The sequence below is a fragment of the Corvus kubaryi genome, unplaced genomic scaffold, assembly GCF_017639235.1.
Source record: "Corvus kubaryi isolate FWS band 111438036 unplaced genomic scaffold, C.kubaryi_AGA036_p1.0 split1-37296, whole genome shotgun sequence".
NCBI lineage: Eukaryota > Metazoa > Chordata > Aves > Passeriformes > Corvidae > Corvus > Corvus kubaryi.
In genome coordinates this window covers 1,544,465-1,568,263 of record NW_024582075.1, presented here as the reverse complement: position 1 = coordinate 1,568,263, position 23,799 = coordinate 1,544,465, and the positions used below count along the sequence as shown (strand labels likewise).

General features: G+C 40.9%; 2 protein-coding genes across 6 annotated transcripts in view; one reads left to right on the top strand and one right to left on the bottom strand.

The window, feature by feature from the left end:
* The window catches only part of SNX24 (sorting nexin 24), an 89,025-nt gene extending 85,878 nt beyond the window's left edge, over window positions 1-3,147 (top strand). For 3 of the 4 annotated variants that reach the window (XM_042053972.1, XM_042053975.1, XM_042053973.1), the window contains exon 7: window positions 2,292-3,147. In XM_042053972.1, coding sequence (XP_041909906.1) covers window positions 2,292-2,362 — 71 coding nt within the window. In that variant the 3' untranslated portion in view covers window positions 2,363-3,147. Of the gene's footprint in view, window positions 1-29; window positions 152-2,291 lie in introns of all 4 variants that reach the window. The other variant, XR_006020655.1, reaches the window with a different exon arrangement.
* Window positions 3,148-5,136: 1,989 nt separating this feature from the next.
* On the bottom strand, window positions 5,137-13,286 carry PPIC (peptidylprolyl isomerase C). Of its 2 annotated transcripts, XM_042053970.1 has the most exons (5): window positions 13,130-13,286; window positions 8,963-9,076; window positions 8,384-8,477; window positions 6,540-6,724; window positions 5,137-5,312 (listed from the first exon to the last, which is right to left on the bottom strand). In XM_042053970.1, exons 1-5 carry the CDS (start codon window positions 13,226-13,228, stop codon window positions 5,184-5,186), a joined length of 621 nt encoding a protein of 206 aa, XP_041909904.1. In that variant the 5' UTR covers window positions 13,229-13,286; the 3' UTR covers window positions 5,137-5,183. The 2 variants fall into 2 exon arrangements, with proteins under 2 accessions (XP_041909904.1, XP_041909905.1); XM_042053971.1 differs by lacking the exon at window positions 8,963-9,076 and having other exon boundaries at window positions 13,130-13,268.
* Between the last annotated feature and the right edge of the window lie 10,513 nt (window positions 13,287-23,799).

Below are 23,799 nucleotides of genomic sequence, written 5' to 3'. Positions count from 1 at the left end.
TGCCTTTAATTCTTCTTCTTTGTTTTTAGTTTGCAGCACAGAGAAAATGTAGATGAGCTTTCTAAAATTTTCCCTCTCAGATCAGTTCTTACTTTGATAGACTCTGATTCCTTTGTAAAAACAGCCAAGGTTGTTCAACCTATGACCAAAAGTAAGTGTCCATTAACAAACAACTATTTGTTGTATGTTTTCTTTGAAGAAGGTGAATTTCAATCCAAGTCTTTCCTGGATACGGGAATGCCTGTGTTAACATATTTCAATAAATAGGAAGTAGTGTGAGTTTTAAACAAAATAAATAACTAATTCTGGAATATAATACTCAAGGAATATTTTTTACCCTGTCATTGCACTGTTACTTGTCTTTATAAAATATAATCTTGCCATTATTCCAGTGACTGGGCTTCAAGCACTGTTGAGGTGCAAGACAACTTTCCAGAAACAAGATCTGCAGTTACAAACCTCATTGATTTTTAGATTCCCTTTTTCATGATGTATCTAACAGTATGAGTGCCCAAGTGTGCATCACTTTTTGTGTAAGGGTATGGGGAGAAAAAAAAAATTAATGTTTTCAAGAAAAATAAAGGAAAAACCTAATATGCTTCAAATTGGAGACAGTATCTTGTAAGCTAAAAAAAAATGGGATCTTAGATTTAGTGTCACTTGTTTGAAAATTGTTGTGTTGATTCTTTTAAGCCATGCAAATATCACAGATCTGCAACTGTGCTTTGTTGTGTTTATACTTATGTATATATACTCCAGTTGTATTTAACTGAAATTGATATGCTTGATTTTTTTAAGCAGAAACGACTCACATTAAATCTAATATTATGCGGTAGTATAATTTCGAAAATCAATCCTTATTTTCCTATATACACTGTATGTTATAAAAGAAACAATAAAAAGTGGTTTCTGGAACTGCAGCATTTAATCTAGAAGGAAAGCTTCAGGTTGCCTTTTCAAGGGTATTTTTGGTAACTTTAATGACAACTGCACAGGGTTATTCTACCAGGGTAATTTGGTACAGATGAACTTAGAGAATTGGAGGAAGCATTAGTGGATTCAAAATATTAGCAAGTCATTTATAATTATGACTTACTATGAGCTGGGTAGAAGTATGCATATATTGTTTACATAGTCAAGTTAGGAGGTTACAGTTCATGAAAACATCCTAAAATATCTCTGTTTGTAACATCTTTAATATTCTGAAATCACTTTATTAATAACAATGAAATAACACATTTAAGACACTAAGGATTGTTTTTATAGATGCCAAATCTACTTTTGCTCAGTATTTTTACATCCAAAATTATTTCTGTGAAAGAATTAGGGACAAACCCTAATTCCCACTCACATTCGGTGATCTAATTTATCATGTACTAGTGATTTTTATAAAAGTTGCATCTCCTCTTTGTGAATATCCTGTAGGCTGATAGCTGAAGGTTTGATTAGTGTGGAAAGTTCTGTATCAGAAACAGCTCTTAGTAGCGCATCCATTTCTAGCATACTAACCATTTTAAGGTTGTAAGATGTGATCAGAAATTCTTAGTTTTAATGCCTGGTGATTTAAATAAACCCTTCGTTAAAACCTCAGGTGTTGGTGCATTTCAAAAATCTTTTCAATTCAACAATGCACATCCTGGATCTATTACTGTGTTCTATCAGGTAATCCTTCAAGCCAAACTGAACATGAAAATTAACTGGCAGTTTCCTCTGCATCTGTGATAACAAAGTTGTGGGGAATTTTTCCTTCAAATACTGTAGGATGACATTTTGTAACATGCGACATTTTATGTCAACTGGACAACCTGAAAATTTCTTGCCTCAAATAATCATCTTTGTACAGGCATCCTCAGGTCTTCTCAGTCTAAACACTGCTGTAAGCCACAATACAAAAAACAGCTTTGAAGTATTCCCAGTAGCAATCTTGAAATTTCTTCAAGTATATTGAGATTTTGTTAGAAATTGAATTGCCAGTGTAATCCATCTTCCTTGTGAGAAAAGATTCAGATAAAGAGCTGGAGCCTAGCAGCATTAAGTATTAGAACATCCCTTTAAATCAATAAGCTAGAAATCTGGCAGCGCATTCATGCAATGCCCAGTGCTACCCTAAAGTGGCTTTAGTGCTGAAACAGCATTACTAATAGCACATCCCCAACATGGAAAAACAGTTGAGTGATGCAGTAACCCAAAGTAAACGAGGCCTTACCTAGTTAAGTTTCACAAAAACATTTATATTGTTCTGACACGGATAAGAAAGTAAGTTTCTTTTTTTGTTTCTTTTTTTTTTTCAGATGACTTTCCAAACGTAGTTATAGATGGCATTCTACATGGAATATTTTATCCTCATCTACTGCCCAGGTAGAAGTGATATAAGGCAAGAAGAAGCTGAAGCAAGTCTCTGAGTCATGGTTAATAGAACTAACAGAAATAAAATTCTGTGATGTGAAAATTATGCTCAGAAGCAAGAGGCAGAACATCAGATTAAGTTCAAGCATTATGTCTTCTTAACTAAAATCACTGTCATTACAGTTGCTGCTTTTAAAAAAGATATGGAAACAACAGTATTGAAGTAATTTATACCTTCTATATATTGACATGCTCTAGCTATTTAACACTAAATGTTCTAAGTCTTACACTGAATTATGCTAACCTTTGAAGAGAAAAGTTTTACTAATTATTTCTATAATTTTTATTAAAGCAAACACTAAACCTTTTTGCACCAGGATTTTTCCCAGCACATTACCCACTGCTGGCACTGAATGGATTAAAAGTGCTGAAGAGAGTGTGTGCGGAATTGGAAAGCATGCTTTCACATTCTGAAACACATAGCACTCTCTGAGGAAATTTTCTAGATTTCAGTTGAAATTATTTTACTTACCAGGAGCTTTTATGTGGCTTTTATACATGTCCATTCAGTTTTAACATCTAACTTGTGTGTTTGTTTACTCTCCACATCAACTTGCTGACTGTATTCCATATATTAACGTTTTGTAAGTCACAAAACATACAACTCTGTGGTAAACTAAAGCAAGACTATTATTATGATCAAACTAAAACTGATACATATATATGTATGTTCAGATTTAACTGGAAATTTGTATGTGTGCTACTGGACATTACAAAATAAATTACTAGGACATGAATGTACCACTTCAGTGGGTTTTTTGTGCTTTTCTATTGAAATTTTTCTGAGATTCTGTCATCTGAGATGGGTCTCATAGATGTCTCCCCATGAAGTGTGAGAAAATGCCTGTGTGTCTGCTCATTTAAAGCTCTTAGCTCAGCTGAACACAGTAGGCTTACAGAAGTGTATGTCTTGGTGAAAAAAATCAGGGTAATTGAATAGCTAGTAAGTCACTGGGCTCATCAACAGAAGGGAGTTTTTGCACAGAAGCGGGAATGGCAAAGCTGGGCACAAACAGCAGTCTGATCCTGGAGACACATGGGTGGCCTGCTCTAGCTACTAAATATGTTTGGAAGCCATTTGGGGAACGGAAAGCTGGGACTTGGACAAAAGGTAGGCCTGTGACTGCAACACTTGTTCAGGTAGCATAACTTTATGAGGTCTGCAGGCTCAGCCTCCAGGAAAGCTTTCAGCTACTGGCAGAAGGCTGGTTGGGCAAGGCAGTCTGAAGCATTCTCACTCCTGCTTGCTAACCCTGCCTTCCCAGTGCTGCTTTTCAGAGAATTTTACTTTAAAGTGCCAGTAGAAAAAGAAGTGATCAGAGGTAAAATTAAAATCTTGATTGCCTAGCACTAGGCAAATTTAGAGGCCCTTGCCAAGTTCTCCTCAAGTTCTGTTTAAAGAGGACAGTAATCCTTTCACAGGTCTCTGAAAAGAAATGTCAGTATTTACCCTCAGGAGAGGCCCCAGAGCTATGGATGAAGAACCAGCAGAAGCACCCTGTAACTGCAAATCACATGTCAGGAGAACCTGGGATAAATCCCTGCCCACAGCTTTTTCCTGTTTCCTTTTAAGTAGAATGCCAGTAGGTTCCTACAAGCTCTGTGCTGTAGTAGCCTCTCCTACCCTGAATCACTTCAGCTCTAGATACCTCTCATGAGCTCCAGGACACCCTTCAGGAAACAAGTCACTAAAGGGAGGAGTGGTGTGCTGCCTGTTGTACAGGTGGATGAGTCCTTCATCAGATCTTGGCATTGCCTCTTCCATATTGAGTCCTAAAACACTGTCAACAGGAAAAAATCCACATCTCTGTCCTGGGGAGTACTGTAAAAACTTAACACGGGTGTCTCTTAAGTGTTACCCTACACTGACCTTCTCTGAAAGCTACTCATTGTCAGCTTAAGAGTTATTTATGAAGCATCACAAAAATAATGAACCTAAAGTTCTCAAACTTACAGCAAAACTTAAAAGAAAAAGCATTTGAGCTTTACAATAAATAATATCAGTTAGGTGTTACAAAATTCACTGTGCTTAAAAGAAGAATTCTTCCGTTTTAATCAGTTTCTAAGTGATTATCTTAATAATAGACAGAAAAGCTGCATGTCCTTGATCACAGGATGGTATCTGAATACTGTGGTTCTCTGAAAGACAGCAGGGACTTCATCTGACAGGTTAAGATTAGGAAAATTTACCATCTCTGCTCTAACCTTACTTACCTCCTATAAAGCAAAACCCCCTGCATATTATGTGGAATCAGCTGAGGTGAGAAGAAAGACCTTGTGGGGGTGGAGTAAAAAATGCTCTCAAGTATTTATTTGAAATCAAAGTTTATTTATTCAAAACACTTCTGTATTTTACTCTTTTTTTTTTTTAAGTTTTTTTTTAGTTTTTTTATTAGTTTTTAAAAATGCTGGTACTGTTATAGTAAATATTTTCAGCTGAAAAGACAAAAACAAACATTGCTAAAATTTCCAAACAGAATAAAATTACTGTATTTTAAATCTTGAAAAAATAGAATTACTGCTGTAATTTTTCATTAAAGACTTTTTCTGCAAGATCTAGAATTTAGTGGGATATGTCTTGAATTTCAAGCAGTGGCAGCTCCAACATGTTGTTATAGAAATGGTCGTATCTTTTATGTATTTGGCAAATGGTAAGTATTGCCTAAATGTAGCCTCATATGTTTTGAGGAGAAAACTCAATGTATAATTGAGATCAGTCAAAAACAGGCATTAAAGGAAAGTTATTTAAGATTTACTTTTCATTCTGACTGTTGGTCTCACCAGTCACCAACTTCAACTACAAATGGTTCCTTTACAGCTATTTTGCCACTGTTCACAATCACACAGTCTTGAAGGGGCCGGTCATGTTCATCTGTTGGCTGGAGTTCTATCGAGTGCACCACAGACTGTTAAACAAAAAAACAAACAAACAGAAAGGTTCCGTTTAGCCAAAGAAACTCCAGTGACTGAAGTCTGGTGCCACGGAAACAACGAAGTACGCCTAATGTCACTGCTTATTAAACAGCTTGTGAACAAAGACCTTTACCCTGTTGACTTCCCACATCCTTTTTTTTCCACATTAGCAGTTACACCATTCTGTAACTCACACACAGTTGACAGAAGCACAAGAAAGGCTGCCTGTCCTCCTAGAAAATCTTTCAGCCAACAAAAACATTTTGAAGGGGCAACTGAAAATGTACATTCAGGTGATTAAGCTGGCACGAACCGGATTCTATCTGTGGCCTGTGTGCAGAAGGTGAGTCCAGAGATCAGAAAAGACAAGCACTATTATTCTTCTAATTGTACAGCATAACTGTGCTTCCAGAAATCTGGTTCTGCTTTTACCTTTAGCATGTAACACACACATACACATTTTCAGCGTGGTACCATGCCATCAGTATTTTTTAATTACATTCAGTTAGTTCTATTGACAATGTGGGTTTGGATATTTGTCCATTAATCTGACTAAACTGAAACTTAAATCTAAATACCTTCTCAAAAATTTCCAGCTACTACTGTAGATCGTGAACACGGAATTCAGTATGAATGTGGGAGTGAGGGGCAAGAGTTCTGATTAGATTTTCAAACTCCTCAAAGAACTGGTCCATCCAGCAGCTTGTGTTTTCCCCATTAATTTCAAGACATAGATTAAAAAGGAATAATCTGGAAAACCAGACTAATAAAAGTATAATCTCTTGAAAATACAATTTTTTAACTTAAAATTCTATTTGGCCTTCCATCAGTATCATTCACATGCTTCTGAAGACCGTAACAGTGAAAGTGTTATCCATAACTAGCATGTGCTACAATATTTGATTTTAGCCTGTAGAAACAGAATTATTTCATGGGTAACAGTGTTACTGACAGGAGGAGCTGAACTTTCTCCATCTGTAATCTGCAAAGGTGTCAGTGTTGTTTTCAGTGGTTAGCAGTCTGAAATAAGGGCTGTGAAAGCCAAAAGCATGATACGGGTTTCCATTTTTGCTATTTCAGTTCTAAATCATCCAGCTGGAGCTCTTCACAATCATTTTCTACCATGTACGTATTAGATGAATACTCAACTGTTTCTGAACCATGGTAACAGGATATAATGTGTCACAATTTGTCCACATCAACCACTACTTTACACTTACCATTCCATCAAGGACTTTGCCAAATACTACATGTTTTCCATCTAACCAGGAAGGCTTTGTCACACTGATGAAGAATTGGGACCCATTGGTGTCTGGGCCAGAATTAGCCATGCTAACCCATCCAATTCCATAGTGTTTGAGCTTGAAGTTCTCATCAGGAAACTTTTCTCCATAGATGCTTCTTCCTATTACAAAAAAATAAGAAAGCAAACATTAAAAAAATACTAAACAAAAGCCCTTTTTCAAAAATGGGAAAAACAAAGTATGAATTCAGGACTTGAAGGTTCATTGTTTGAGTAAACACAGCAGCATCACTGTTCAATCATCAGCAACTCCATAACTAAAATCATTTTGTGTGTAAAGGTAAGCTAAACCACCACACATAAGGACAGAATAGTTAAAGCTGATGATGCTTTATCCTTTGAATTTAAGCAAGCTGAATACCTTCAAAGGTCCGGTTTACAGACACCACTGAACAATAGTATACTTCATCCTGTTCGGCTTAAAAAAAGTACATATTTATGGCAATTAGCAATAAGGCTCTCATGTTTTGTGACAATTTCAGTATTTAAACCTTTCCCTTATACTAAGAAATTGCTTTAGGCAGGTTTACAAACATATAAAGACCAAATGGAAGTTAGCCTAAAATACTTGGTGTGGATTTGTACAACCACGACATAAAGCTTAAGATGTTTCTAGAACTGTTCAGAGAGAAAACACGTCAGTCATGTTTATACTACCATCACTCTGAAAAGAGAAGGCTGTCTGTCTCACTCTTTACTTGAGCAGTGCCTAGCACAATGGGGACACTGCTCACAACACCACCAGATGCTATCCCGATAAACAACATCGGCAAGCAAGTAAATGCTGCCTACCCTTAATGCTAAAACTATGTCTTTGGTATTACGGTCTTCCCCACTGTTCACTGCTAGGAAAAGGAATTTGTGTTTTCCATTCTCTCCCAGCAGGGAAATCACTAACATTTCAGGCAGACAGTTCAAATCCTAGCATGTGAAGAACGTGCATGTAAAGGAAGGGAAGAAATCTGCAGCCAGAATGAGGGCAGTGCAAGAGATGCTGCGCTGGCAATGCCCTCCTGAGTGGACTGAACTGTTCTTCCGGAGGCTCAGGAGTGAGGAGTGATACACACAGCCAGGACTCCCAGCACCAGCAAGTTTATGGTTTCAGTTTTAGTAAGAGAAAAAAGGGGAGAGGGCATGACCCTCATCTTCTAATTTCTTTCTCTCTCTCTGCTATGAAATTCCCTCTCACAGCACATTTCAGAGGTTCCTGGGAACAGCCTGAGCTGAGGGCAGGGAGGACAGCCTCCTCCTTCCCTACCTGCCTTCCCTCTACGCGCTTTCACTGTTTCATCACGCATTAGACTTCTGCTGGATGACTTGAATAGGTTCACCTATTCATGCAATCAGTGAGTGCCTCAGGGAAGGAGCGCTGTCACAAAGCCAGAGCAGGGGAAGGGTGGAGACATCCATCTTTTGGAGACGGTAAGTTGTAGGAGCAGCTCAGCTGGTCACGTAGCTCCAGCCCAGCACGCAAAGCCATGCTTCTTGAATGGGGACAAGTCAGACAGAAAAGAGCTATCTGCAAAAATTGAGGACAAAGGAAGAGCTACACATACTTATAAATCAGATAATCCAAACAGCTGCACCTTAGGATACAAGATGCTTGGAAAAGTACTAGATGCTCTGAAACAAATGTGGGCTGGTTTGGGGTTTTTCTCATTTATGTGAGCAGAAACAATGAAGGAATATGCTGTTTTGCCAATACTTTCAGCAGACATTTGAACAAAGAAAAGAGAACCTGGAATATACTAAGTATATTACCTCCTGATCCATCTCCAGCTGTAAAGTCTCCTCCTTGAATCATGAAGTCTTTGATCACACGATGAAATTTACTTCCTTTGTATCCATATCCTCTCTAAGAAAATGAAATAATTCTTTAAATGAATATAACACCCAGGTCTATATATAATCATATGGAAATACACAAGTTGTGAATGGCTAGATTTCACAGAATATATCAACAAGAGATGTAATACTGTCAAGAAACACACTGAACTGAGGTGCAGGTAAACACAGCTGGACTACACTGCCACAAAGAAGGTATGATTCAGGTGATCAAAGGCATTGTCTTTATTTGACTGGTATCTGACCACTGTTAACTCCACATGCTAGATCTGCAAGGCAGGGACAGACTGAGGTGGTCATATCCAACATCTCGTAATTATGTCTTGTGAACTGAGGACCTGAGAAGACACACACTAGTGCACAGCCTTGGGGATGGCACTTTTGCACAGGCTCCAGTGAATGAAGATTGACAGCTCACAACTGAAACAGCATTAAACAAACATTGCCTTCCCAAGCCAAACTTGAGTACATGGTGGAAGAAAACCACAAACATACTTCTCCAGTCGCCAACGCAATGAAGTTCTCCACGGTCTTTGGGACAACTTTTCCAAACAATCCAATTACAATTCTGCCAACATCTTTGTCTCCAATCTTCACATCAAAGAACACCTGAATATTTTTGTGAAGGGAACAAAAGTGATACAGACGTGAGCGCAACAAAAGGCCAAGCTTTTCAAAGAGTAAGGTGGTAAGAAATTGCTTCTGCCTGGCCTGTATTAATAGTGTCCTGCAATTCCTAAGGGTGCTGTTTCAGAGAAATCCTTTCAGAGCCACCAAAATCAGCTTATGCAGAGAACTGTTTGAGAACTGGTGACTATGTTTTGATTCTTATTGCTTTTAATGGCTCAGCGGGACTGCTGTATCTCAAGCTTGAAGATAGTGTTCAAGAAGATTTTTCCCAGACATATAAGTCTTTAAAGCTGAATGGAGAAGATGAAATATGAAAGTAAGGAAGAACAACAATGCTATTCCAATGTGGGGGAAAATAACAAAGAACTATAGTACTGACACTCCCTACAAATGACAGTTTGCTATCCACTCATAATCTTCACTGTTCCAGGCATCAGTATGTGCAGACAAAAGCCTAAATTCCATTGAATTGACAAACAGTGGGAAGAAAACCCTACGGCTCAAGCAAGCAGCCACCTTCCTAAACATGAATTCAAACCCAACAGAGAAATAACCTTGCCAGATGATTCAGCTGATTGCCTAAAAACGTCAATGTATATGTTGCTGAACAGCAACTTCAAAAAGGCAAATGAATTATAAGGCATTTTAATATACTTCAGAATCCATGAATGCATATTTGAACATGCAAAAATGTTCCAATAATTACTGAAAGTAGGAACAGCTGTCAGGAAATGAGGCATTTTGAAGTTCTGAAAAAGTTACATAAAGGCTATTACAACTTCTAGGAAACAGCAATGTGTATTCCTATGATGTGGTATTTGCTGTTCCTTGTGGCACTCAACCAAGTATTACTTGTCTGTAATGCTAAGAAATTAGTCCAATAATGATAATAAATGACCACAGTCTCTCCAACATGAATGCCTCTTTCACGCTCTCCTACTAAACATTTCTACCGTTTCTTGATCTTCCATGTGGTTTTGACTGTTGAACTTTTGGCTAACGCTATAAAAGCGCTATAAAGGAAATAAAATTCCTTTTGATACACCTCATTCATTTCCTTGGCACTGAATAACATGCTTCTTAGATGTGTGGCTCCCAAAGTATTAACAACACACTTTCACTAACTCTTTAGGAGTTTTATAAACAAACCTCTCTGAATTGTGCCTCCAGTGTTATCTAGGTAAGGGGTATTGCCCTCCTATGTTTTCTAAACCTATTGTCTGTCTATTTTGTTTGGAAATGTTGTTCTACTAGGACTGCCTGAAATACATTGGCATATATAAGTAACACGACCAAGGCTACCAAACAATCACCCCACAGAGCAGGAACATCAAACACTTTGACAGAGCACATGGAGACAAGTTCATCATATGCTGTAAACCTAGCCCAGCCACAAGGCTTCATATGTGGCACTGCTGCTCACCTAAGCAGCAAACCCAGTACTTGTAAAAATGTGTCTGCACATATTTTTGGCCAGAAAATCAAGTATGGAAATATCTGGTAGCCCTAGACACTGTTTTTGCATAGAAAAGCCATGTCATTGTGAGTGTATTTCCTCAGGTTCTCTGGAAATTCAGTGAGCATGTAGACACTACTGAGCTGGTCAATACAGCACTTTCGAATCCCAAAAAGCATCTGACCAAATTCTTCACTAAAAACTCTGAAAGAAAATAAGTATTATAAATTTTCAGTCTTATTAATATTTTTATAAATATCTAAACATATTTACAATTTGAAGTTAAGTATTTCAAGACTGAAATGAAAAAAGAAAGTATGAGTGGCTGGTTCTCATAAACATATTCATATATAATTTACACAAGATGGTGTACAGCTAATTGAAAAAATGGACAAGAGCATTCAATTATTCAGGGAAACAAAAGCAGACTTTGAAAGGAAGATCTCATTATTCTTGGAGACCAGATAATCTAATAACCTTATAAATGCAAAAATACTGACTATGGTGTAGAGCCACAACAAGGGGGCCAAAATACATCTGGTGTCCTCCTGAGCAGTTTAGTGAAAAGTTTGGTTTTGGGCTTGTGAAGGTCAGAGAAGGCAAACAAATACTAGAAATAATTAAAATGGAAACAGAAAAGAGATGGGCCATAATTACACCATAATTACATGTGTACTGTGAGTTCAGACCCCGAGTGCTGCATGCAATTCTGGCTTCTCTATCACAGAATGATAAAACCAACCTAAAAAAATGTAGAAAAATGGGCAGAACAGATGCTCAATAGGTACAGAATACCTATTTATACCTTTTATATGACGAAAAATTACAGAAAGCTACTTAAATTGGAAGAGAGGAGACTGGTGTCTCCTGATGAGCTTTGTATAGTTACCACTGCCTAGGACACGGAAGATTGGCACTGCAATTCTTTATGTGCCACAACAATCAGAAAATGGCATAAAATTATAGCCCAGGCAGAAGGAATGAAGAAGGAAAGTACTTTATGCATAATTTAATGGGAATATATTACTAGAAGATTATTTGGAGGTCAAATTTACCCCCCCAAAAAAATCAAATCTGTGGTCTAGAAGTCCATGGCAATGAAACTGTAAGCATTTGCAGACAACAGTGGCAATGAAGTACAGAGAAAAAGGCACAGTCCATGGCTTAGGATGCTGAAGCCATGCAGAAGAGGAAGCAGTTCTGCCCCTGCCCTTCCCTGTCACACTTTCATGAGTGTAAGTGTCTTTCCCAGCATGGACACACTCTCTCGTGACTGCAGGTGGAAAGACACTTGGGGGCTGAAACATGGAATTCCTGCTTTATCCAAAGTTGCACTAAACATCCCACCTCCTGCACCAAACAAACACTTTTTGGAAAGAGATGCTGGCATGCTGCAGTCACGAGGTGCATCCCCGTCCCATCAGCAGGCACCACAGCCCACAAGTCCATCTCTTGGGCAGTGCCATCTGCAGTGGCCATGTGTGCCACAGGCACACAGCCCATTTATCATGCCTGCCCAGGGGCCCTGCAGCACTGAGCCCCAGGGGATCCTGGCCCGCAGCTCTGCTGGCAGAACCTCGCAGGCACCGCACGCACCGCTCCTCCGGGCACAAGGCAGTGGGAAACAAGGAGCAGCAAAGGGACTGCTCTCAGTACCAAGAGCTTCACACAAAGACAGAATGGGCCAGAGTGGAAAGGACACAGCGAGTCATCTGGGCCAACCTCCCTGCTCAAACAGGGCCATCCCAGAGTACATGGCACAGAATTGTGTCCAGGTGGTTCCTGAATATCTCCTGTGAGGGTCACTCCACAACCTCTCTGGGCAACCTGTTCCAGTGCTCAGTCACTTGCATAGTAAAGAAGTTCTTCCTCATATTCAGGCAGAATTTCTGTGCATCAGCTTGGCACCACCGAGCAGGGGCCGGTCCATCCTCTGGGCACCCTCCCTTCAGCTACTCATAGACATTGATAAGGTACTTTCTCAGTCCCTTCCCCAGGCTGAACAGGCCCAGCTCCCCCGGCCTTTCCTGGCAAGAGAGATGCTCCATTCCCTTGATCAACCTCGTAGCCCTCTGCTGCATCCTCTCCAGGAGTTTCAGCAAAGAGGGCAGGGGAGAGTGAATAAACCCTATGGCACAGACGAGCGCCAGCGCAGTCAAACCCCCCCTGCTCGGGGGAGGCTGGCAGCACCAGCAGCCCCAAACTGCTCTGGCAGCAGGAGAGGCCGCAGCAGCGCTAGTGGGGTGAGGAATGTAAAAGTTTCCACTTCTGCAAGCCAGAGGCAGGCTTTGCTGGCCCGAACTCTACGGTATGCCAGCGCCTACAGAAAGGCGGCATACCCAAAGGGGTTAAACACCAAGTAACAAACCAACCAACAAAAAAATCTAGTAAAACGGTGAATTTCTGGCGTTTGCCCAAGCCCGCCCCAAGCCGTCTGTGCCCGGGTTGCGGCGCGGGGCCGGCTGTGGAAGCGGGACAGGGCAGAGGGCGGCCGGCTCCCCCTGCACGGCTGCGGGACACCCCCGCCGCGGGCCCCGCCCGGCCCGGCCCGAGCCTTCCCGGCGGGCAAGAGTCACCTTGGCTGTCACGCTGGGTCCCCTCCTCTTGAAGGCCTCGGCCGCCGGGGCCAGGAAGCACAGGCAGGCCACGACGCCGAGCAGCACCCCGCGGGCCATGGCGCCGGCCGAGCGCTGCGGCGCCTGCGCCGGCAAGGGCGGCTCCTCCCGCGCCGGGGCGGGGGGCTCCGGGGAGCGGTCATCAGTGCCGGGGAGCGGTCAGCATCTCAGGGATCGCTCATCCATCCCATGAGCGGTCTCACATCCCGGGGAGCGGTCACCCATCCTGGAGAAGCCGTCACCCATCCCGGCAGGAGCGGTGACCTGCCCGGGGCGGCCGGCGCGGGCCCTGCTGAGCTGCGGTCCCGGCGCTGCCCGGGTGCGGGGGCTGCCAGGACAGGCCCGGCCGCAGGCGGGATGTGGGGCGGGTGCCAGCGCGGGGGGGTCGCGGCGCACGTTCCCGATGGGCGGTAGGAAGCCCTGTGCCCTCCCCGGGGTCAGCCTCGCCCAACGGGAGCCGCAGTGCCTGAGAGGGGCCCGGCCGCCCAGCCTTCGGCTTCGGCCAGGCCGTGTGCCCAGGAAGGTCCCACGTGTGGGTGAAGTAGCCAAAACAGTAAACGTGCAAGGGATTGAGCCAGCAGTGTGCCATTGTGGGAAAGGGCAGTGGTATCCTGGGCTGCATTCGGAACAGCACTGCCAGCAGGTCGACTGAGGTGATCCGGCTATTCAGCCCTGGTGAGGACACATCTGGAGCGCTCTGTCCGGTTCTGGGCTCCTCAGCATAAGAGAGGTGTGGAGCTCCCGGAGTGGGTCCAGCAGAGTGCAAGAAAGGGACTGGAGCATCTCTTTTATGAGGGAAGGCTGAGAGAGATGTTCAGCCTAGAGAAAAGATGACTGAGATGGACCATGTCATTGTCTATGAGTATGTGATGGAAGGGTGTCAAGAGGATGGATCCAGGCTCTGCTGAGTGGTGCCCAGCAATAGGACAAGAGGCAACAGGCAGAAATTGATGCACAGGAAATTCCACCTAATTACAAGGAAGAAGTTCTTTACTGTGTGAGTGACTGAGCACTGGAACAGATTGCCCAGAGAGATTGTAGAGTCTCCCTCCTTGGAGACACTCAAGAACCATCTGGACACAGTCCTGTGCCGTGTGCTCTAGGACTACCCACATGACCCACTGTGCTCCCTTTCAACCTGACCAGTTCTCTGATTCTATGATTTTGGGAGTGCATCGTTGGATCTCTGCTGTATTTAATGTAGTGAGTAGAAACAAGAGCCTGTGAGGCACCTGTAACACTTTCGGGTTCGTTTGTGTTAGCAGTGGAGGTGCACTGCTTGGCACCCACATCAGCTTGCACCCAGGACTTTGAATAATAAACAACAGCACTAAAGGATTTCATCAAACACAAACATTTCTCCCAAGCCATTACCTACCAAGATGGGGAAGAGGGATCCCAGTCTAGTAAATTACCTGTTACTTTCTCTGCTAGAAAATCATTTGCATTCAGGACCTGTCTCAAATGGTGTTGCTGCTGCAGTCCCTAGAAAATTTGCAAATTGTAGCACACACTGAAATTTTGTGACCTCTCAGGTGCCAGCATATGAAAGTTGTAATAGATGCCAATGAACTGCAAGCAGGAGGCTGTCAGTGGCTTATGTAAACACACTCGGGCTTAAACTCAGCAGCACTGTGGTTCTGGGTGTATGGCATAGCACTTACACAGAGAATTGCAGAGCCAGCCCAGAGCTCAGGTGCAGTGCCCAAGGGAGAGCGTGCTCTGCACTGCCGCATGTGCTCTGCGTGGCTGCCGAACCTCTTGGCTTCAGACTGTGCCTCAGCTGGCAAGTAGTAGACACAATAGCCACAGAGTCATAGAATTGTTCAGGTGAGAAAAGACATTTGAGGTGATTGAGGCCAACCATTAGTCCAGCACTGCCAAGCCCAGCACTAAACCATGTCCCTAAGCACCACATCTACATGTCTTTTAAATACATCCAGAGATGGTGATTCTACCACTTCCCTGGAGAACCAGTTCCAGTGCTTAACAGCCCTTTTCATGAAAGAATTTTTCATAGTATCCAACTTAAGTCTCCCCTGAAACAGTTTAGGGATGTTTCCTCATGTCCTAAGGCTTGTTACCTGAGAGAAGATGCTGACCCCCACCTGCTAGAGCCTCCTTTCAGGTTGTTGTTAAAGCGTGATTGGGTCTCCCCTTGGTTATCATTCTCTCCAGGCTGAACATCCCCAGCTCCCTCAGCTGTTACTCATCAGACCCATGCATCAGACTGTTCCCCGCCTTTCTTGACATTCTCTGGACATACTCCAGCACCTCAATGTCTTTCTTGTAGTGAAGGGCCCAAAACTGAACCCAGAATTTGAGGTGCAGCCTCACCAGTGCCCAGTACAGGGTGACAATCTCTTGGTCCTGCTGGCCACGTGATTTTTGATACAGGCTAGGATGTCATTGACCTTTCTGGCCACCTGGGCACAGCTGGCTTATATTTAGCCTCTCTTGACCAGGACCCCCAGATCCTTTTCTGCTGGGCCACTTTCCAGCCACTCTGTCCCCAGCCTGTAGCACTGCTTGGGGTCGTGACCCCAAGTGCAGGACCTGGCACTTCCTCTGTTGAACTTCATCAACTTGGCTTCAGCCCGTGAATCCAGCCTGCCCAGATCCCTCTGCAGAGCCTTCCAACCCTCAGCAGATCAACACTCCTGCCCAGTTTAGTGTCATCTGCAAATTGACAGAGGGTGCACTTGATCCCCTCATCCAGACCATGATAAAGATTTTAAACAGGGCTGTCCCCAACACTGAGCCCTGGAGAACAGCACTTGTGACTGGCCACGAGCTGGATGTAAATCCATTCACCTCCACTCTCTGGGCCTGGCTGTCCAGCTGGTTTTGGGCAGCAAAGAGTGCACCTGTCCGTGAACAGACAATGTCTTCACTGTGTGCTTTTCAGGTGGTCTGTCCAGCTGACCAAATGCCTACAACATTTGAAGAGTGCTGGCAGCCAGTGCTGGGCATGAACACTTCCAGGGACAGGGCAGCCACAGCTTCTCTGGGCAGCCTCACCGCCCCCACCATAAAGAATTCTTCCTAATATCTAACCTAAATCTTTTCGGTTTTTAATTTGAAATATTTTAGATTTGGCATGCGTGGGACAGAACATTTTTGATACTTCAAATGCATGTGGGTCACTAGGTGAATGTGGAAAGAAATAAGGAAAAAGGTGGAGCCAAGGGTAATTCAAAGTTTTGAGTTTGAAAGAAGACCAAGGCTGGCTGAGGAGACTGTATTGTCTCAGAGCAATTCAGTCAGCGTAGTACACTGATTCAAACCAGGAGGTGCAGAAGAATGAGCAAGGAGCTGGGAAGACACAAAAAAGATGATCTGGCTGAGAGGCTGCTTAATTTAATACTCCTTAATACCCAGTGTATGAAGGTGTAGGTATGCTAAACAGCACTATCTGGCCACAGTATTCCCAAGAGTTCCCTTTCTCTCTCTCACAGTAAACATGTCGGTGTTTGCAAGGATGACTTCCCTGTTTATTGAAGTGTAAATATGTTTCATCCATGTACAAGATGGCAGTATGAGGCAGGAAGAATGAAAGGAGTGCTTGATAGCACTGAAGATATTTAAAAACAGCAAGATGAGAAGATGAGACGGGATCTGGTTTACATTATCTTGGAAAGTTTATGCATACTGGTGATGCTGCTAAATAATTTTTGGAAGAAGATAAAACAATGTTTAAAGAGGAAATCTTGAAAAGAGGCAGAAACTTAATATGTTCAGTGAAAAGTCAATTTTACACAGAAAATCTCTTCCTGATGCTAAAAGAAGTACATGTTGTTTTTGTAGGAGTTTGATGCCATGGCTATCAAACTGGAAGTACACAAAAGCCAGACAAACAGTAAACTTTGTGCTAGCTGTGAAAAGGAAGAAATCCTTGCAATGAAACTAGGGAATATGTAAAAACCTGTTATGAATGCTTTATTTTTCTGCTTTAATTATTCATAGCTATCTTGAAGAGTTCGGAGGTCTTTGCAAGCTCTTTGCACCAACTGGATACAGTGTGCTGAGAACTACACTGAAAACACTGTGGTTTTGCATAGAGACAGCTTCTCTTTATTAAAAAAATAAAAAGGTGCAAAGTCAGGAGAGGGTCCTGATGTGCAACAGAAATGTACAGCAGAAACCATTCTTTCCTGTTCCATCTTCCCTAGCCATGAACAATTTGTTCACCTCTTCAGTGAAGCTGATTTGAAAACTGTTATCATTTCTTCCCTCAGTTTTCTTTTCTGTAGACTAAACAACCCCAATTCCTCTATCTTTCCACATGGGTCAAGTATTAGAGCAGCGGCATCTGGATGTATAGATTTTTGTTGAAATAATACCTTTGTCCTTACATGAGTAGAAGCCACAGAAAAGCACATTTTGTCATTTCTTGCTTTTTTTTTTTTTCCCCTTAATTTTTAAGTTGTTCAAGTGACATAAGGGTATTGTGACAAAAAGTATGTAGCCCATTCAAGGAATATGTTTAGGCTATCTTGTGTTTGTAATATGGTACACAGGACATGTTGCATTTTAGAGCTAGCAGATGTGTTATTTTGGTGCTTGTCTCTTGAAGTCACCAACCTTTTAAAAGAACAATTTGCTACTGTTTGACAATCTTCAATTTAAGTAATAGTGTCTGTAATGGATGTTTCATTGGTTCTTATGGGCTCTTTACAATTTTAAATGGGTACAGAAGAGAGAGCTATTGAGCGTATAGAATCTGACAGATTTTGATTTCTAGTAGAGTACTAGCATTGGCAGTAATTCTAGCACTTCCCTTCATCACTTCATGATGTGAGATTGATTTGTTGTAGTGATATAGAAATATTTCATATCCAAATTGCTCTAATATATCATGTTATACAGGTAAAAGAATTCTGGTACACATAATAATACTTTATGGTTCTGTAGGCACTTTCATCAATGTTAATTGATGACAGCTTGACAGCTGCCAAGATAAAACTTGGAGTAAGCACTGCATCCTGTAAGCCCACTGTAACTGAGCTTTTATTTTTATTTTCTCACTTTGAAAAGGGTTTTTGATTCTCAAGGCTGAATCATTGAAAGTGTGTCATCCTTTCCAGGACTGATCTTTGTCCATAAAGTTTCCCACTGCTATCATGTTACCTGTCTTGTTTATTTATTGTATCACTGGCAGAATAAAATCATAGGTTTAAAGCCAAACTTTAATCCCATAAAGACTAAGAAATGCTCCACTACATCTTATATACCAGCTGAATTATAAAATGGTTAAAAGCGTTAAAAGATCAGAGCCATTGTGACCTGACGTGATTCTAAGATGCCACAGTTAAAAAAAAAAAAACTTAAGGTCTGCAAATTGTAAGTCACTGTATATGGCCCTCATGAATAATGAAGAAAGAGGTTTATGGGAAGTTTTGTTTGTGTTTTTTTGTCTTTTCCTTTATGTGAGTTCAGAATGATGGAGTGTATCGTATGTGCTGTCTCTTCTATTAAACCACTTGTAAAATGCCTTAGACTGCTCCTGTCATCTGGTGCACTTATGCAAAATAAATGTGTCCTATGCTCCGGATAAGTGTCTTCCTTCTGGTGAGCAGTTTTTAAGCTTTTTAAATTTTGTATCCAAACACAATTTGAAGTGTCACCCTTTCCACTCTAATGGTCAAAGCATTTATTTAGGTGATACCGGGAATGTGTTTTCAAAATAGTGCAGCTGGAGCCAGAACCATTTTGAGCCTATATGTTTACAGGATATCAGAGCTATCTGTAATTGCACATCTCATTTAGCACATAGTCATTCATTTAAATTCTGTTTTTCATAGCATCTGTGGTTGCATAAGATCCCTTAGGGGAAAACTGAAAAACTTTTTTTCAGTAAAGCCTAGCTGTGAGGAAATGTACAGTAAGATTTCTTTGTTTTCAAGACAAAAAAGCTAAAACTTGTGAAAAAAACCCCTAAAACTGCATAGGATCCTGTTTTTTTCCTTTCTCCAAATATTGCTTCCAATTCTAGAAAGCTGTTGATTCCAGTTCTCCAAAAACTATTGCTTATCCCTAAATTAGGGCCGTGGTCTCTTCCACAGAAGCACTTACACCTAGAGGTAGGTACATAGGTGTTTGAAAAGTATGACTTTGTCAATAATTTAAGTTCCAATAATCAGTACTTCCAGCTTGATAATGCCCAGAGGTGCAAATCAGAATATACAGTCTGTATCCCTAGGCTCTTAAGAAAAGAATTCCTTCCTCAAGTATGGAAAAGGGAAAATGAAAAAGTAGCATTCCATCAAATGCCTATGGTGAAGAGTAAGTACAGGTTTGTTCTTTTCATGTGAGGTTTTCAATTATTGTTGTAGTTGTTCTTGGTGGAGGAGGGGAGAAAGGGAAAGGTAGGGAAAGAAGGACATAGGAAGAGTGAAACAGTGAAAGCTCATTAATTGTCTAGGAGGTACATGGCAATCCAGGAGTAACACTCAGGAGACAATATAATCAGCAGTGCTAAGGCATGTGAATGGGTTTGGCCCTCACCTTCCAAATACCAGATTAGGTTGTAGTAATCAAAAGGGAAAATGAAACCTGAAGCTGTTCAAAAGGAAAGTGACAATGACAAGTACAAGAGTTTTTCCTTTGCAAATCAAGGAAAGCATCAAATATTTAGAGAGATTTTGTATGAAAACTGATAATTTTAGAAAAGACTTGAACATCTAGAACAAAGGAGAAATCTGCTGCCAGAATGGTTTTAAATGGAGAAAAACATGTTGGTGGTTTGTTTCAAGATGAGTGAAAGGTGAGGATACGTGATATTTCTCTCTCCAACTCACTCTGGAGCCTGCTGTGCTGACAGAAGTACAAAGGTGGCCTTATTAGTACAGGAAATATGGATTAGAAGATACAGCGAAAAAATATATGTGTAATTTCAGTGCCCCTGAAGTTCTGCATTGTTATTACCATGTTAAAAGTAGTGCCTGATCAAGAACCTCATCTATCTAGTTTCTTTCTAATTTCTATTAAGTGTTTCTGAAAGCATATATTAATTTGCTATCTGGCATTACACTATGTAAAAAAGATTTCTTAATCTACCTTAAGAAAGATTTGTGTCCAGTTCTTCACCCTATATTTACTTTAACTTTGATTAAGATTTTACTCTCATGCATATACAGGTAACTGCATACACTTGACTTAGATACCACCCTCCTTGTTGCATCTTTCTGGTATTTAAGAAAATATACACTGAAGTGAACAAATTATTTTATTAGAGCTGTAATATTCCTCTTGGACATCTTGCCAATCAGAGATCAAGTTTCTGAGAAACACCTAGCATAATCCTTTGTCTATATGAAATAATTTTGTATACATTTTTGTACATTAAACCTGTGCGACAGCTAGAGGAACTCTGCCAATATTGTGTAAGGATCAAGGAAAGGACAATGGCCCTGCATGCAAGGTGAGCATTAAATGGTCAGCTGTTAGCAAATACATGTAGTCGGTGTTTTTACTTAGTACCTTTTTTTTGAACAGTGTTAAAGTCAGTCACAGGTGAAATTCTCAACACTGATCCTCACTGAGAATTTCGATGTCACAATATCTAGGAAAATGTAATGATTTTTTACACTTGAAATAAAAAGTGATATTCTGATGAGCACAATACAATAACTCTGCATGTATTGACATTTTAGTGGCATTTGTTGTCTATGTTCAAATAAATACCATCAAAACTACTCTTCTTTCTCTTACTGTTGTCCATGCTAAGTTGATTGTCTCTTTTCTAAGTGATTTTTTCAATAAAAATCCTACTCTCAAGTGCTTTGTAAATTCTATGTTTTCTGGATGGTAACTTATTCCAGCAGTCACCCTTACATTTAATCATTGTAGTGCCTGTAATTAATGGTAGTGTGAGTGTGTTATTTTTGAGAAAGGAATTCTAGATAATTTGGAAATAATTCTGATTCACAGTTTTGGAGAGCTGCACTGATGGCAGCAGGACCTTTCTGTGGTGGGATAGCCTTGGCTGGATACAAGATGCCCACCAAGTTTCTCTATCACTCCTCTCCTCAGCAGGAAGAAAATAAGATGGAGAAAACACCCATGGGTTAAGAAGAAGGAAGTTTAATAAAACAAAAGCAAAGGTTGTGCATGGAAGCAAAGGAAAGCAAAAGATGCATATGCAGGTGATATCCAACCACTTCCCAGGAATTAGGGCTTCAGTACACCTACCAGTTGCTGGTGTGAGGGAGGAGGCAGAATGTTGGGGAGAGAGTGCTGATGCTGTGCCAGGGCTGCTCAGAGGCAGCCGAAGCACCACCAGCACCTCACCAGTCACCAACAGCACAGCAAGGTGAGGCTGCTGTGAGGAAAGAACCCATCCCAGCCAGACCCAGTACACCTCTATATTCGCAGTTCTGGTGTTCAGAGGTACGGAAAGGATCTCAGCACTGAATTCCCACTCTCATAGGAGGAACCCAGAGGTCTGACATGAAAAGTTGGGGATTTTAAACACCTTGTTCATTTTTGGGAAAGGAGCTTCAGCCATGGTGGAACTTTACAGTACTGCTTTTAGATTTTACAGTTAAGCTAGTGAAAAAGATAGTGTTTTAATGATTTTTTTTAAGTGTCATCAACCCCCTAAACCCTGAACACTGCACAAAGCATTTTAAAACAAGAATTTCTTACAAAATGCATAGAATATGCATAATGCATGGAAATGCAATTGTCTGGAATGAAAATTTGCTCATACTGCTGTCACTTCTCAATATTTAATTCATCAGAAACTGATTCTAATGCCATATTTACCACTTGCCACTTGTGTTCTCTGTATTTCCTATGAAGCAAGACTGCTAAGACTTAAGGGCAATTTTTTTTGCTTAGTATATTGTCATTAAATATTTTACTGATTTTGTCACCCATTGATATGAAGGACTGTAAGAAAAAGTGGGAACAGTCTGGGAAATTTCAGTTGGTCTGAGTAGACAGAGCAGGTCTCTGAGCAACCTGGTCTAGTCGAAGATGTCTCTGTTCATGGCAGGCAGTTGGTTTGGCTGACCTTTGAAGGCCCCTTACAACCCAAACTATTCTATGATTCTATGAAAATGATCAAATTTGTGGCTGCCAGCAAAGGAACCTGGGATAAATAGCTCAAGGATCAGATGTGTTAATAGCATTTTACTGGGAAATGCTCTCAGAAATATAACTTCACATTGTGTTTTTTGTGCCAAAATATTTAGTGTAATTGTTAACACCATTGAAAGCATTAGGTTTCCTTCAGTCCTTAGATTGCTTATACTTTGCTGGATGCCATATTTTCTCTGTGCCTGGAAGCATACTTTGATATTATAATGTTTTGGATGGCATATCCCACAGTTTTGGTTGACAAACTAATGATTTGGATGGTGAAACAGATTGGAGAGTCCCCCTTATTTAATCCATTGAATTCTAGATAATCTTCATTAGAGGCCCAAAGACTTACATTGATTATTGGTTTTAGTTCAAAATAGACCTTGGTGGATTTAAATGTAATCCCACAAAAGCTACCTGGAAGCTGACTTAGTTTTATGTCAGTTTTTACATATCTTAAAATACAGCCCTGGTTTCTAGCAGAAGCAGCATCAGCGTAGAAACAAAGCAGATGTTTCTTTGATTGTATCTAAGGATATGTCAATGGTATTCTTAGAAATAGAGAAATTTGCTTGGCAAACTAGTGGTGGCATTTTTGTTCTCATTAAAACATCAGATTGATAAAGTCCATATACTGCTTTGTTCCAAAATGTTCAGGCTTCTTTAAACATTAGCATTCTTATGATTTCACTGGCATTGCAGGCTTCTAGGAAACTCACTTTTTACGGATCTCTTCCTTCACATCTTTCCTTCCATCAATCTGACAAGCGAGAAAAAAGTCAGCCCTAAGACTGCCAGTTGTAGCTGCTGCTGAAGACAAGGGATTATAATGAATACTTAAAATTCAGTTCCAGGAAAGCTTTTTCCTATTTGGGGCCCTATGTCTCTCCCCATTGACAGAAAAGCCAGGACTTTTTTAGACTTAGCAATGTTCTGCGTCAAAATTCTCTAACTTGAGACAACATAGTCAGGGAAGTGACAGCTTTATATGTATCTCTTTGTAGAAGACCTCAGTAGTGTTGTAAATCCAGAGTATATTCACAACTGTTGTGCTTATACATTGCTGTAAAAGCAGATGGATATATCATGTGACGTGCAAACTACTGTTTTCACACTTAGGACAACAATCTGTAAATTTGAACCAGTAAATCTTCCTGAACATGAAGACAAAGTTGGTACTTGTTTCATAAACACATTGGCTATGTATATTGTGGCTAATGCAACAAATGTTCCCCTAAAGGATAAACAATGTCATCCACAGCTAAAGTGTTGTCTTTTAATGGCATGGTTCATAAATTACAATGTCATTAAAAAATTAAATTCAAACTATTTACAGAAGCGAAATAAGTTGACCACAAAAGTGAGTGAAATGTAAATTAGAACTTGGATCTTTATTCTGCCTCTTTAGCATCAGTGTAAACTCAGTTCTAACAAAGTAGTGTTTGCCTCTGTCAGAGCAGGATATTCCAGAGCACAGGAACAGCGCACTGGTGAAGCATTCCAGCAGGAGTGTCCTTGTTGGCTGACCTTCTCTTCTCTCT

What these genes read in the sequence shown, in the direction of transcription:
- PPIC (XM_042053970.1), bottom strand. Translation starts at nt 13,228, where the DNA reads ATGGCCCGCGGGGTGCTGCTCGGCGTCGTGGCCTGCCTGTGCTTCCTG. An exon ending in GACCCAGCGTGACAGCCAAG is followed by an intron (nt 9,077 to 13,129) that starts GTGACTCTTGCC and finishes AAAAATATTCAG; the next exon opens with GTGTTCTTTGATGTGAAGAT. An exon ending in AGCTGGAGATGGATCAGGAG is followed by an intron (nt 6,725 to 8,383) that starts GTAATATACTTA and finishes TTTTTGTAATAG; the next exon opens with GAAGAAGCATCTATGGAGAA.